Raw genomic sequence first — 16,677 nt, 5'->3', positions numbered from 1 at the left:
ATTTCCACTATCCATACAATAATAGAAAAGAAAAAAAAACTAAAATGAAAACAAACTTTAGGTCCAGAAAAAAAATCTCATTGGGCTCACATAAAGCTTGACTAGAGGAATTTGGTTTGTGCTCTACTTTTGTTGATTTTGAGATATCAGAGAGAGAGGAAGAGAGAGACTGTAAAATAAGTGGTTAAAATGATTTTGATAAATAAATATTGAACCCTTGTTGGCTCACATCTAGTTAGGGACATCTAATTAAATGTTTACTAAATTTCCAAAGGAAAACAGATTTAGGTTGGTGTCTGTGTAAAAATTCTAAAGTACTAGAGTTAAACCTGTTCTAACTAGGACAAGAAAGCTGTTAGGTCAGCAAAGTCTTGAAGGGCACTTTGTATTAGAATTGCTGTTTTATAGCACTTTTGGAAGGGCATAGACACATTGTGTAATACTATAGAAGTGGAATTCATTCATGGTAGGGGGAAAAGAAGTAAACAAATTGAATCAATTTTACTTGAGTTGAGTAATACATTTACTCTGATCCTTTTTCTGGGGACACACTATACCTGAAGGTCATAGCGAGAGAGAGAGAGAGAGAGAGAGCTAGAAATGGTCACAATAATTCTATAAACAGTACATTCCTAGGAATTTGTATTTCAGGCCAGGTTTTCTTTCTAATAACATTGCATCTTGTTTTTGATATCTGGCTGTATCTCAGTCTTGTATATCATATTTGTGCAATGATTATGAAGGAAATCACAGCACACTAGTCAGCCTTATTAGTATTAATAAGAAAATGTATTTGTGTTTATAAAGAAAATGTATAAACATTTGAGAAGAAAACATTGTTTTCATACCAATTGTTATTCTAGATGGAGCAGCCAGTGAAGTATGTTGGTACAGCTTTGATAAATATGGCCTTATAAAAAATACATTTCTGAACCTATTTAAATGTATTATAATTTTCTCTTCTTGGATATGTTTATTATAACATTATTCACTGTAAGTCTATATATTCTTATGAATGTATCCTTACAAAGGAAATGAAGAGTCATTATGGTATTGTATTCTTTTAGTTAGTACATTCATTATAGAAAATAAAGTGACTACAAACCTTCATCATGATCCACAATAATAGAACAGAATTTTGAATTAAGTACCCTAAATATGAAGCTTTCGTAAACAGTGGTTTGCCTTCTGCAGCATGACAGAATAAACAAAGGTTTTTTACATGTCTTTTTTAAGCATAGCCTGTCTGTTCATAAGGGCCAGATTAAGACACAGTCTTAAGAGGCTACAGGGCTTACTGGAGTGTTCTGAACTGCAGCCACTAAAACACCCTGCATGCTGCATTTTGATCCAGTTCTAACTGTTTGGGGGCAGGGAGAAGAAATGGCTCTGTACACTGCCGTTTGTCCCCACCCCCACCCTTCCAGAGCTGCATTGCTGCAAAGAACATCACACCGGGAAAGTCTGTCCTAGTGCTGCTCTTGCCTGAAGGCTCTGTCCCTGCAGCTCCCATTGGCTGTAATTCCCAGCCAATGGGAGCTATGGGAGGCAACACCTGCAAGCGAATTTGGGCCATGTGGAGACATCTGTTTCCACGGGCACCAATTGGGAGCTGTCCCAGGTAAGCATCCACACTTCAACCTCCTGTTCCAACCCACACTCATACCCTAACTCCCTCCCAGACCCCACATCTCATACCCCAAGTCTGAGCCCTTTCCTGCATCAAAACTACTGCCCAGACCCTGTAACCTCATCCCAACCTCCTGCCTTGAGGTCCCTCCCACACTCTTAATCTCTTCATGGAAGCCTGGAGCCCCTTCCTGAACCTTACACCCCTCATCCCCATCCCAGAGCCTACACCCCTATTTGGAGCCCTCACCCCTTCCTGCACCCACCCTACTGTCTCAATCTGCAGCCCCCTCCCCTACATGCGATCCACTTATTTTGTCAGAGCCTGGAGACCTCCACAAAATCTAGTAGCCCCACGCTCCCAGAAGTGTTAATTTAGCCCTACTTTTCATACTGCTTATTAACCTTTCCACTCCAGGTTTATTAACCTGTTTATGTCACCTTTGCTCCCTCCTGAAGTCAATAGCAATATTCCTATTGACTAGTACATAAGGAGTAAGGCCTTAACATTCTTTTTGACATCCCATTCTGTGTTTTATCATTAAAAATTTGGTGTATTTTCATAATCATCATCTTAATATTATTAATAATAAATCTAAATCCACTATTTTTTCTGTTAAGAAATAAATTTTCTCAAATTTTACATTAGCATATGTAATTACATTAATCTTTCTATGTCTAATATTATTTCCTTTAAGCTCACTTGTGCATCCTTTAAGCATGCTTTCATCAAGACCAATGACCCATTTAAAATAGTCCCACTTTTACCAGCTTGAACAAATCTTCCCATGTACAGGAAATACTCTTGCCAAATCCAAAATAAGGGAATAATACAGGTGAGGTGAGATAAAGTGCCATTTCACAAAGTTTGTATCTATACAGTTACTGGAACCAAGTTTCAGTCTTTGCTGACAAACTCAATGTTAGTGGGATTCAGGCTAGCACACTAAAAATAGATTATGTAGATGTTGCTTTGGCTTTTGGGTTCTGAAGTCCACCACTTTCCTTAAGTTACAGAGCCTGAGTTTCAGCCTGAGCGATAACATCCTCCTTGCTTTTTTTTTTAGTATGTTAGTGTGAGTCAGCCAGACTGCTAGACTCATTCTGCAGGTGTGTGGACAGAGACATAAAGACCCATTATATTGTTAACCCACTTTAGCATTAAGCATGACTTACAAAACCTTCTCTATCTTCAGGATAAGCATGACTGATTGTTCAAGATTAATTTATTCATTTTTCTGGTAAAATTCAACTCCTTGGTCATAACTCTGGTTTTGGTTTACTAGTACAAGTCAGTTTTCATAACTGTTACAGTATTTCCCTAGCATAAATGAACACGGAATTAAGCCCAGTGTCTCAGTGACCTTTGAATCTACAAATCCTTTTTTTAATGATAAAGTTATCAATTTTGTGTTTTGATTTTCTTCCTGCTTAAATTAAATAATTTCTGTTTGAGCACTTCTTGCCATCCTCCATACTCAGCGAAGCACAGTGCTGCACAAAATCAGCACTTCTCTAGGGTCTTTCTGAAATTGCCTTATTTTCTAACATTGCTTCCTTTATGCTGTACTGTCATTTCTGGGACTGGCAGAAACCTTTGTGCTTGAAGAAGCAGTAGTTTTAATTCATCTCTTCTCTTGGCACTTGTACTCACCCAAAGCAATTTGATATCTGTTGTGGAAATCAAAGTTATGGTTTTGTTTCTGACAAGTGTATATTTTCTGGCCCTAATAATAAAGAAAGGCTACATAACTAGTACTTGCTTGAGCTTCTTCTTGTAACATACTTATAAAAATCTCTGACAATTCACTTTAATTCATCCTCTTTGGGAGAATATGACTTTTAAGCCTTTCAGGCTGTCACCAGGTAATCTAATAATTTGTGAGTTGAGTTATCTGTGCTGTATAGTTTGATGAATGATATTCTAATAGGCTGAAGTCTGTCTTCGCTACATTTTTAACTGACCTTTTGACATAATGTTGTGTCTTTATTTCCATCCAATAAAACACATTTTCCCCCTCAAAAATACATTATGTATTAAAGAAATTGGCCAATGTTCATAGCTACTTTCTCTACCTGTGAAATGATTTACAGGCACCATGACAATATTTTTGTCTGTTCTAGCTGGCAAATTTGCATATTTGCAATGTCTTCATAGATAACGTATTCTGAAATAACTCACTGGGACCTCTACTGCCTTTTTGATGGCTAGACTAGCAAAGTAATCATGAAGATCATCAGAAGCCTCATGTGTCTCCCTAAAACCTTGACTTCTCTCTCCAAACAATGGACAATGATTTTCTTCCATTTTGTATGAGCCCCAAATATCAGTTTCTGACTATATTTTCTTAACTTCTATGTCACTGAATGGGTTGGTGATTTTTAAATTTAAGAGAATGTTCTGCTGTTGGACACATAAAACTTACAGAAAGATAAGCTCATTCTCTAGAACTGTGATGCAACCAGAGCTGATCATTTTGTTAACTGTCCAGATCCATAAACCCTTCTCTCTCCATTAGTTTGGGACTTTAAAATTCTATTTAGTTAACACATAATCAGGTCAATTACCTTTACAAACCATGCAGTGTCATCAGTACAGGTACCTAAACATCTGAGTCAAGGACAGATCCCTTGTTTGGCAACCTGAAGTTGTATGGCAGCACAATTGCTAATTATGAGTGAAGTGATCGATTAACTTATTTTTGCATGTCTTTGTGTCTTTTTTTGGGTGAATGAATGAAATATCATGAGTTAGTCTGCTTTTGACTGACTCCAAAGAAAGAAATTCTGGAAAAAAATCTTACGTGAAAATGTGATCTTGTAAGATGACCAGGCAAACAAAAATGTTCACCTAGATTTGGATAAACTCTTACAATTTATCTCAGACCTTAGAATATTTACCCAAATAAGGCTGATTTCCCAAACATGATGGATCACCTGTCACTAATTGAGGTACAGAGAGGGTAATGAAATGCCACCAGGTATTTTGGAAACAGAGAAGGAGTTTGTAACTTTGCAACAACCCTAACCTGAAAAGAGACCGATGAAAATGAGGCTTTGCAATTTGATTTATACTATGATAAAAATGTTATTTCACAAAAGTAATGAAAAGCTTATTGGTAGTGTATGAATGATCTTTTCTTTTATATGCCTTTGCCATGAATCAATCCCTGTTGTGATTATTCCAACTACTTAAGAAAAGGTCATTATGGATACATCTACACTGCATGCTTATTTAAAAATAAGCTATTCTGGAATAGTTATTCAAAAATAGCTTATTTTGAAATAACACATCTATACTGCAGGGAAGCCTCAAAATTAGTCCGAGAAAGGCTTCCCTAATGTAGACATGCTATCTCGATTTAGAACCCCATGAGGCACTGGAGAGGAATAACTTAGAATGGCCTTGGAGGGGAGTTATTTTGACATAGCAGCAGTGGAGTGTCTATACGTGCCTTATTTCAATATAGTTAATTTGTAATAGGTGTTATTCCTCATAGAATAAGGTTTACAGATTTTGGAATAAGCTGCCCGTTATTTCAAAATTATTTCAAAATAATGGAATGGTTGTATAGACACTCACATTGTTATTTCGAGAAAATAATAGTTATCTTGAAATAATGGTGCAGTGTAAATGCACCGTATTAAAAAAGTTTTCCCAAGGATTCAAGTTTTGGTATACTGCAAATACAATTTTCATTTTAAATCTAGCAACTGTGTGTTTGTCATTAACTGGTGAAACTTCAAAGTGTTTCCCCAAAGAGCAGGGTTTTTTATCATGCAAAGATGTGTTGTGAATTGAAACTATGCCTTGGATCAAATATTCCCCAAATATCCAGGGCTTCAAAAGTCCTCCTGGTAGAGAAAATGGTGCATTTTCACTGCCTAAGTGACAATGTGCACAATGCTAAAGTCTACTGGGATCCACCAACTGGCAGGAATAAAGAGAGTGGTCAGGGCAAAGGAAAACCATCTTTAAACACAGAGACCACCACCTTAGAGGCACACATTGGTACTCCTAAAGAAGCTCAACAAACACTCCATGCACTTGTAGAAAAGCTGTCTTCCTTTCTCTTGTTCTGCTCACCCAGCCTGGCTACTTGAGCTGAGAGACGGGTCCAGAAGCTGGACCTAAGTGAATACCGGTGCGGGCATAGTGAATAAAACCAAGAGTATACATGTTTTTACTTTGTGTTTAAATATGTCCTCCAATGGTAAATTGTTCTGTACATTATTCTTAGCAAAAATCAATGTTATAAATGTCATCCTCAGTTAGTGGGTAGTCTAGGAATAATACTCCTTATACATAAAAAGAATATTGTATGACTCTGTCACTTATTACTATATGCACCATTTCCTCTTCTTCTTTTTACACACACACATCAATGTGGATGTATGAACATGTACACAATATTTCCCAGAATATTCATGCTTAAAAGTGCGATTTCTTTCTTCAATGGATTGAACAGTTTTAATCTGTCAGCTATTTATTTAGTGGGTTGGCTTGAAACTGCTAGGCAATGTGACATGTGGTTAAAGTAAGATAGCCTGTTGTTATAATCATACCTTATATACCCCCAAGCACTAGTTGGATTACATGCCATCCTGTGCTTGAATCACTCACCTTATTTAAGACTTGCTTTCCACATCACCTCCTTCTCATTTATAAACTATTGTTTCTAAAGTATTGGAATTATCTGAAAAAGTATGGTGCACCTTCAAGAATTGTTTTATTGCCCCAAACTAAAGATGCTAAAAGCCAAAATTCTGAACATACATTACATTGGAAAATGTTTCTGTACCTCTTTGCATTCACTATAATAAAAAGAGAAAACTATCTAAATGTTCCTATTGTCAAATATTTTCTTTAGTAGCATCTGTCATAAACCTACTCGCAGGATAAGCTACAGCTAAATAGCTTTTGTTCCTACCATAGTAACTCTAGTTGTGCTGATACAGGATTCTCTCATTAAGTATCATGCTCCCTTCGCTTTCCTTGATCAATCTGTCTATCATCATCGCTACTGCCTTTAAAATTCCTCCTGTTTGACTTTCACCAACAACATCATTAAACCCATCAATGCCTATGCATGATGAATGTTTGATCTATGCCCAGAATATCAACACTCCTTTTGTCTTATGCATGTGTGGTATACACCCTCATTTTGCCATTTCATACAGTGTTACATGAGCATCAGTAATCTTTGTGGTCAGATGTCATCTACTCTGGCAAAGACTTCATTTAACAGTGGCTGTTCTCCAGGGGAAGCACATGCTTTCATATTTCTAATGAGTTTAGCCATCATCCACATTTTTATCCATAGTAATGAAGGGGATTTCCATATTTTTTTTTCAAAGTGCAGTTCTGAAATGTACCAAATCACATGTCAAGTTGTGCTTTTCTTTAAAAATCACTTATGTGATTGCAGAGCATTTACTTCAGGTCCTGATGCCAACATGTAAACATTTTGCCACTGTATTTGCAGCTCTGGGAGTGTATATATGCACTTAGACTACAAGGTGCATTTTATTAATGCAAAAAAATTAATTCCTAAGACATAGAAAGGCCACCAATCAGAATTTCTTTAATTGCTACAGGCACAATTATGACCTCTCAAATCAGTGGGACTGCTTGCATAATGAGGCTACTCATGGACAGGTGTCAGTATTTGGTCCTAAGTAGATTGGATGCTTATGTATTTAAATAATTGAACATCTGAAAATACCTTCTTTGACACTAGGGCTATTGACTAACAGTGTGACAATCTGCTACCCACTGGCAGAAGTGACACCTTACTTCAAAAGCATTAATTGTGGCAGTGTTTGGGCCTAGTCCTATAAAATATGTTATAAATATTATATTAACAAACTTATATTGGATTTAAAAGTAGAGATGATCAAAATTTGACACTTCCATCACTTTCATTTTGTCCCAAATCAGGGGCAACATCTTAGAATTTTTTATAAGACCTTCCAAAATAATTCACTTTAATCTGAAATATTTCATTTCAAGAAGGTTGAAACACTTTGTTGCAACTTTATTATTTTAACTTTCGTGTTATAGCATAAATGTCAAAATGATAAGTCAAAATTAAATGTTATGACATTATCGAAATAAAAACTTTCACTAATTTCCTGAAAAAAGCAATGAAATAGATATGGTCCCAGGAAAATATACAGTTTTAATTAAATCAGCATATTCTGACAAAAAGTTGTTCTGTGAGACAATTTTTAACCACTCCTAGTTCAAAGGTAATATTCTAGGTATAAGTCTACGAATTTACAAAATTCATATTTTAAGCCAGAAGATTTGCAAAGTTCAGGAGTGTCGAGATGTTGGTGATTGCTTATGGTCAACTCTTAAAAAAATAAGGCCTGGATTGTGACTTGTACTATGTGCCCGTGTAGGGGAGCAAAGAAAAAGCAAGCACTATGGATCCAGAGGCACAGAGGTAAGCAGATATCACCACCTTATTCTGAACCACCATTGTAGGAGGTGGGTGGGTTGTGGCCAGGACTATATGGAGAATGTGGATAATGTATGAACTCTGCCCTCAACATACCAGAAACTGGATTGTAGCCAGTACCGAAAGTATGGTAATTTGTTGCCTATCTATACTGGCAGAATATTACTGTGTCTGGAACAAGAAAAAAGGCTGGGAGGATCCTGAGCTTCGGGTGTGTCTTTGAGGGATTTGTAATGTTTACAAAAGCTTTATTTGTAGAAATGGTCTGGGAGAACGGAGCAGGGTTATCTGTTTGTTCTACACTGGTTCACCCATTCTTAGTCCCAGATCACTGATCTTATGGAATTGCCGGGGATGTTGACTGGTGTGGGCATATTCATTCTTAGCACTAAGTAGGCAAGTAGTCTGTTTAGTCATATAACTGAAGATGTTTTGAAACATGACTTTATGGATGTGTTTATGGTTCCATGAGATCAACACTGACGTAATAGTGTAGATGTATCTTTAGACTGATGATGAGAGTGAGGATCAGGAATATCTGATTTGGGGCTTTTTCCCCTCACAGTGTTTATGCTCTTTTTGTCAGTCTTTCTCAAAATCATAAAGAGGCACCTAGGGTTTCAAATACATGATTTATTTTTACAAAGGAATCTCTGATACACAGTGGAAATGCATACAGGTCCTGTATTGCTAGTCACTATACAAATGGTCTACTCTTATACTGAAAAGTAAATAATATATTTCACTTTTTAGAACATACAGCTTTGCATTGCTAATAATTCACATTTTCTGCATTATTCAAAAATTATAGCATGTGCTCTGTTTATTGAGAACCCCTGCAACAATGAAAATACATTTCTTTCTTTTGCTCAGCATGTATGCTTATGTCTGAGACCTTCCTTCTCCCCTTCTCCTATCTTCCTCTACAACCTCACTTATAGTCTATTTTCTGCAATGCCCCCATGATATCACCTGAGTGATATTTAAAATGGGCTGCCCTGCAGAGAAGATGTCTACATTCTTATCCACAATGAGGACTACAACAGTACAGGGGAAAACATGCATTTTCCCATTGCCACCACTGTAGTAACATATAATACCTCCATGTTGGGTGTTTAATCTTGTTCTCCTTCTTCTTCCCCAATATCTAGTGCTCTGCTATCTCCCCCATCTTTCTTTTCACATGTAGGAAGCTGTTCTTTCTCAGTTCACCTCTAATTGGAGTCACAAAAAAGGGGAGGACTGGGTGCAATTTCTTCTTCAAACATATCTTTTAACTTCACCTGGCTGCCATCTACTACTTCTTTCAATGATTTGTTCAGTTTTTACCACCTCTGTAGCCTGAATGATGGCTTCCTTTCAGCAGATTGATAAAGAACTTCCTCTGTCCTAGTTGGTACCTAGTGTCAGAGAGCAGAACCAGATCCTCAGATTCTAACACAGCTATCAACCTCCTCCACACTTTGACCATGATGTCTATTCTGTCCAGCTGAAACCTTATTCACTCCTCTCCTGTATTCAGGATGCAGGCTCCAACCAGACAGATCCCCTCTCTCCTCTGCCATAAACCAGATGTGATCAATCAAGGCTTCATTGGACCGGACAGGCCAAGCTGATGATCCAGCCAACAAGGAGGGGGCCACCTGGTAAGCTGTTTGTCCTCTTTTAGGCATCCTTAGGGTCTTCTTCCGCTGTGCTGTGATTTGGGGAGGTTGTTGGTTTGTATTTATATTATTATTATTTTAGTTCCCCTCCTCTTTTTTTCAATTTTAGCAAAGTTCTTCTTTGGGAGCATTTATGTTCCAGCTACTCTTTTAAACTTTTCAGTTCTGTCTTCATCCAGCCTCTGTGATGTTGCCTTCCACACCATGCCCAGAGATAAAAGTATCCAGCCAATCATCAAAGACTCCATATACCCAAGCCAGAAATGGAGGGGGCTCTCTTCCACAGCATTCTATCCCTCCAAAGAGATCCCTTTTGTTCCATGTGAATTATCTGTCACAGAGGCACAGTTTATGTCAGAACATTTATGTGAACACGACCCAGTACAAGCAAATATGAAACAAGAGCAATAAAGGAAAGGATTGTATTGTATATATACAGCATGCCATTATGCATACATGATCATAAAAGGCTTTTACTTCACTTATTCATAATTTATGATTTGTGCTGCTAGCAACATAACGTTGACAAGGAGTCAATTATGTTTCATTTTATAAATCAAACTAATTAAGAACCAGATGCAGTCTAAGTGAAAAAGATGTGAGGTCAGTATTGAGCACCATATGCACTACAATGCTTACTCAGGATGGGGGAAGAGCTCAGAAAACAGTGTGAATTTTTCTGTGGTAGTGTTTCCCAGATGCAATAGTTTAATATAATCTTTCTTTTTCCAACAATTATTCCATTAACTTGTCATTAGAAATAGAGTAAAATAAGAAAACAGCGCTTAAAGAAAAAGAACATTAAGAAAACAAAATAGAAAAAAATGGGCCAGGCAATTACTGTGAAAGACCAAATTCTACTTGGCAAAGAAAATCTGGAATGTGAATAAGAGTTCAGGTAGACTCATACAGATAAGGACAAATTACAGCTTCAATCTGACATAATTTCAGCCAAACAATGTGGCCAAAACAAAGAAGAGGAAAGAAAAAGAAAAATGAGATTTGCATTTTATAGCTGTGCCGCTCACTACGCTCAAAGGACCTCTAGCCTCAGTAGTAGCAAGTGTATTACTTTCACACTCAGGAGTGTCCCAACAACAAGGGAATGCAAAGTTGGATCCCTTAGAAATGTTACAAGTTTTCTTAGATGTATAGTAATATCTTGATTGTATATAGTACCTTCTAGAATCTCAAAGTGCTTTACAAACATAAATTAATGAAGCCTTGGAATGCACGTGATACTTCGGTGAGAGGTTTGGTAATATTTCCTTCATCGTGTTTATTTTCTGTATCATTTCAGTTTCCTCTTGTCTTTAATGGTGAGCTACATATAGTCAAGCCTAGCAGCATTATTATCTCTCTTCACCGAAACTTCCACAGTACACACAGGCTATATAACTATATTCTACACTCCTACATACATTGCCTTCCATTTCATCACTTTAATGTAACCACCATCCATGATTAAATTAAAGAAACTGGTTGAAAGGAAACCAAAGAAAAAATAAACCTTGATTTTAATAGGAGTTTTGAGAGAGAATTCCTCTTTCTTATTTAGCAATTGGACACTTGGACACTTGTAGGTTTGTCTACGTTTCAGATCTTTGTGAATCCTGACAAGTATCTTTCTGATGTCTAAACCAATATACTTATCTATGAATAAGCAAACTTGAGTGGCAGTAACTCTTCTTGTCCTCTTATTTCTTTCCTGTTACATATTGTTTGAGTGTTCTGTCATATGTTGGCTTTGGCTGTGCATGCAGTTCAATATGCCGAGTGTTTATACAAAAGGCTAAGATTTATTAACTAAATTGTATATCCATATAAAAGACAGTGGACCATATTTTCCTCTGAAACAGTGGAAGAACTTCACTATATTGGTAGGGGCTTAGAATCAGTGCATTTGAGAGAATTTCCCAGTCTGTTCATCACCATCATTTGGCAGGTTTGCCAATCTCATTTGGATTGTTCTGAATGATGGAGTATTTCTTCTCCAACATCTGATCATTTGAAGCAGAAGTATCAGGTGTTTACAAAAGGAGGGGAAGTGTTCTTCAAAGAAGAGGTTCACTGGATCTGTTCAGTTGCAGCTTTATAGTGTTATGCAATGAAGTGGTTCTCTGCATCACATTTAGAACTCAATTTATGTGGAAAAAAAAGAAACTGTTCTCCCATAGCTATTTCACAGTCTTGTTGCTTACTGCATGAAATCGTGCATATAAGCAGAATGGCTAACTTTGTATTGAGGTTTTTTTTTTAGCAAATGTACAGCAGAACAAGTGGTGTTTATTCACCGAGTTGGAGGACTAATGTCTCAGAAGTGGCAGTGTTGATAGGAGGGGAAATTGCCATTGGCTTTTGTCCCTAATCTGGTCACAGGTCAGGACAAGCAGGATATTTTAACAAATGGTTCCTATTCCTTCCCTAGCCTCATTATTGGTTGGAATGGGGAAGTGTGTGTGTGTGTGTGTGTGTGTGTGTGTGTGTGTGTGCTTTTGTACTGTAGTTCTGAGCAGCTAATTGGCAATTATGGTATGAGTCCTTTTTTAGCCACTGGCTTTGCATTTTATTTTGTAAGGTTGCTGAAAACCTGCTCTGTTTTTATCATCCTCCAACTGCAGGCTGTCAGGAAGAATATCAATTAATTCTTCTACTTCTCAGTTATATTTTTTTCTTCTTCTAACCACTGGGTCTCAGTAGTGAGAATTAGCTGACATTCAGCTGGAGCACAGTTAAACAGATAAACACACCTCTTTTAGGGAGAGAGTCCAGTTTGAAGAGAAGTGTAAAGCAGGGATTTATAACGGTTGATTTGGCTGACAAATATTGTCCTCTTCATAAAAGTTGTTTTTCTATTGATACTCTCTGCCTGGAACATTAAGGGACCCACTATACAAGGGACCCAAAATATAACAAGCAGAATACATTAATACTTCCAATTCCTTTCTAACTTGAGAAGCAGCAAAGTTAGGTATTTTTCTCACAAATATAAGATTGGATCCAAAAGCCGCTGAAATCAATGGTAGGACTTTCCATGACTTCAGTAAAATGGTTCCATATAGTCTTTGACTGTATTTTACATATTATATACATAAAGGATGGCACACTCAATGGGAATGGCCAGCTCACATTCAAGAATATGCGGCGCGTTTACATAGATTACTCTACCAAGTTTAATGGTGGTGTTCTGGAAGTAACAAATTATCATTTGAAGCACAGGGAAACAAGGTGGGTAAGGTAATATATTTTATTGGAGCAATTTCCATTGGCAAGAGAGACCAAATTTTTCATTTACATGGAGCTTTCCTGCTTTTTAATTTAAAGTATATCAGTTTTCCCAGCCAGATGTCTCTTACATGACTTTTAATGTGAACACTTTTTATGCTGCAGTGGCTCTTTGGTTGGTGGGGGTTCAAATATATCCTTAAAAACTTAAATTCCTCTCACTAGTCATAAACAAGTACATTTCATTCAAGCTATACAAGTTAATTTCCCTCTGCTCTTCTGATTCGCTGCTCAGCTAATTAAGCTTTCTGGAATGGATAGAAATTACTTGTTGGATTATTGTTAAACTCTTCTCATGTCCCCAGTCTGGGCCAATAAAATCACAAGAGACTCTTGTTAATTGTAATAATTCTACTATATTCGGCTCACCTTATATTATCATAGCTACTGTCTGTTCAGTTAGAAATTCTTCATCCATGAATTACAAAATGAGACAGGGAGCAAATCCAGTGTGGCACACAAGATAAATTGATATTGGTAACATTGGTGCAAGCTGTGCACAAGAGATTAATAGGCCAGATATTCAGAACAGCATCTGCAAAAATGTACTTAATTTCCATAAGCAACTGAGGCATCTCATTGACCAATTATGTGCTCAAATCTAAAATTCTGGGCATTTCTGGAAAAAAGAACAATTTACCCAGAAGCTGCAAAATCAGTGCAGTAAGACCCCCCACTCCCGAGGAAAGAGACAAAGAAAGGATTCACTATTTTATTTCTGCCTTATCTATTTTGGCATGGTATGACAGTGATTTACAAATAAATAATAAATAAACAAACAGATACATAAATAGCTTCTTTGTTTCCTTTCACACACAAATGAATTGTACCTTCCAAGTATTTCAGTTTTTGCAAAACTTGGGAGCGCTTTGTCTTCCAGTTTTAATAGTGATTAAATTAGCTTGCATGTCTGTAGCATTTACTTGGCTTGGTGGCCAGGGTTCAATTAACTGTACTGCCAGAAGCAGTGTGTCATTTTCAAGCCAGCTATGTTGGGAACTATGATTTGTACTGTGTGTGTATCTTCCCATTATGACTTTTGTCTTTCCTGCGTATGCATTAAGGAGTTGATATTCATAGGAGAGTGTACATGCACATCTGCTTTGATACACACTGATCCAAATGCACATGCAAGCTCTAGAGATCTACAATTATCTAGGTGGTAATACATGAAGACAATGGGTGTCTTTATGCATTTTGCTTTTGAAACTGGGTTCCAAAATATCCTATGACACTTTACAAAGCAATAAGAACAACGGTGAAATATTATTTACAATGTGCATACTAAAATTCTCTTTAAAATTGTTATTGGGTTCTCTGTGCTCAGGGGCCAATTACTGCATCTCATTATTTCAGACTTAAAAATCTGAAAAGCAAATATGGCACCTCACGATGCTAGTTTACAGGATGGATTGCATTAAAAATCATAAAAGGCAATATTTTTGCAGTCGTACACCTTATACTCACAGAAATCAAATGGAGCTTTACGTGTTAAAGACTGCAGGATCAGGCATTTGTTAACAAAAGCCACTATTTTTGAGTTGCTGCTGCTCCAAGAAAATTCAAAGTGACTCCTTTAAAAAAAAAAAGAAGCTTGGAATGATTTTAGGCAAAACTATGTATACTAAATTGTGTTCTCATAGCAAGTTATGTCTGAGTTATAAACCCCTGAAAATAAGAGTTTGTAATTCAAGTGCTGACAGAACCTTTATTACAACAATAAGAACAACCACTTCTCCCATAAATACTAGTTAGCTTGTATAGTCCAGTGGTTGTTTTCAGCCATTGTATCTCAAAGAGCATATTAAAAGAATTGGTACTAAAATGCCCTGGCCTGCATTTGGCCTTTTAAATGTTCTAATAGAAATTCAATATGGTTGATATAGCTGATCCCAGATCAGTTTTAGTGGAATGATATGTGATCTGTTGGTAAATTGTTTAAAATTCTAGATGTGTATAGAATCAGTGTCTGTGCGATAAAGGTGTGTCTAGCCTGCAAAGAAAAGCTATGGCACCAAGTCTCAGAACCTCGGTTCTTCAGTTCAGGCTGCTGAGCTAAAAATAGCAGTGAAGACATTCTCTGGCTGGAGTCTATGCTCAAGCCCGGTGAGGAGGGATGTTCTCAGAGTTTGGGCTCTGAATAGGAACATCTACACTGCTCTTCTTAGCGCCACAGCCTGAAGCCTACAAAGCTCTGAGACTTAGTGACACAGGATTTTCTTTACAGGATACACAGGATTTTCTTTGAGTCATCTCAGCATTGACAGTGATATGCTACATTATTTGTGCTAACATTTTATTCATGACACTATAAAAGAAACTCCTGAGTCTCAGACTCCCCATACACACTTTTCACAGAAGAATATATTTCAAATTACCTCTGTTTTTATTTTATTTTCTTATAGCATGGAGGGTCATTTTTTTTTAGTTCTCTTTGAATTTTAGAAAGTAAGCACATTTTCCTAGTTTCTCATGGCTTTGATTTAAGCTAAGAAGCCCCTTTCAGAATCTGTGGGAAAACAGCTTGAGAGAGGGAAGGAGATGGGACTAAGGAAGGAATTCTTGAAACTCAGCCTTTGAGGAAAGTTAATGAATTTCATGGTACTTGCATGAAAGGTTTATGTTTACAAAAAACCCATGTCATTTGAGATTGATCATTGAAAGAATCTCCTGATTGAGGCTTTCAAAGTGATTTAGGGGGATTACATACATATCTTCTATTGTTTTCAATGTCTAAACCTCACATGTCAATGCCTGGAGCACAGTCATTAATACAGGCAGTCCCCGGGTTACGTACAAGATAGGGACTGTAGGTTTGTTCTTAAGTTGAATCTGTATGTAAGCGGAACTGGCGTCAGCCGCTGCTGAAACTGATCAGTTTCAACCGCGGCTGAATCTGGACGCGAGTTCTGACTTACATACAGATTCAATTTAAGAAACCCAGGCGTCCCCAAGTCAGCTGCTGCTGAAACTGATCAGCGGCTGATTCCAGGAAGCCTGGGGCAGAGCAATTCTGCCTCGGGCTTCCTGTAGTCAGCCGCTGGTCAGTTTCAGCAGGCTGACTTGGGGATGCTTGGGGCAGAGCAGCTGGGGTGCTGCTGGGTTGCTCCAGTAGCGTGGCTCCTCGGCACTACTGGAGCAACCCAGCAGCACCCCAGCTGCTCTGCCCCAGGCGTCCTGATTCAGCCGCTGCTGAAACTGACCAGCAGCTGCTGAATCAGGATGCCTGGGGCAGAGCAGCTGGGGTGCTGCCGGGTTGGTCCGGAGCGGCGCTGCGGGACCAACCTGGCAGCCCCCAGCTGCTCTACCCCAGGGGTAGGCAAGAAAAGCCTGGTCTGCTGGGAGAGGGGCACTAGCTGCACCCTCCCCCCCAGCAGACCAGGGAGACGGGGGTGGCGGGACCGCCCAAGTCCTCCACGGCTTTGTTCCGTCTCCCTGGTCTGCTGACCTGGGAGATGCGGAGCAAAGCTGCAGAGCACGTGGGGAGCGGGACAGTCCAGGCGCGCCTGGACTGTCCCGCTGCGGGCGTGCTCCAAGGCTTTGCTCCCCGTCTCCCTGCAGACCAGGGAGACAGGGAGCAGCTTTTCTCGCCCAGGAGGACAGGGGTGGCAGACCGCGGCGCATCTGGGCGT

The 16,677-nt window shown here is 38.3% G+C and overlaps 1 protein-coding gene across 5 annotated transcripts in view; it reads left to right on the top strand.

Annotated features, from left to right (window-relative positions):
* The window catches only part of LOC102453014 (cadherin-8), a 211,050-nt gene that overhangs the window by 177,017 nt on the left and 17,356 nt on the right, over nt 1–16,677 (top strand). For 2 of the 5 annotated variants that reach the window (XR_012906673.1, XM_075940032.1), the window contains one exon: nt 9,619–9,742. The exons of 2 other annotated variants lie outside the window; for them this stretch is intronic. Coding sequence is in view for 2 of the 3 variants with exons in the window: in XM_075940032.1 (XP_075796147.1) it covers nt 9,712–9,742 (31 nt within the window). In the remaining variant the exon portion in view is untranslated. Of the gene's footprint in view, nt 1–7,946; nt 9,743–16,677 lie in introns of those variants that run through there. One more of the 5 variants, XM_025187900.2, reaches the window with a different exon arrangement.

The sequence above is a fragment of the Pelodiscus sinensis genome, chromosome 12, assembly GCF_049634645.1.
Source record: "Pelodiscus sinensis isolate JC-2024 chromosome 12, ASM4963464v1, whole genome shotgun sequence".
Classification (NCBI taxonomy): domain Eukaryota; kingdom Metazoa; phylum Chordata; order Testudines; family Trionychidae; genus Pelodiscus; species Pelodiscus sinensis.
This window is presented reverse-complemented; position numbering and strand designations above follow the sequence as displayed.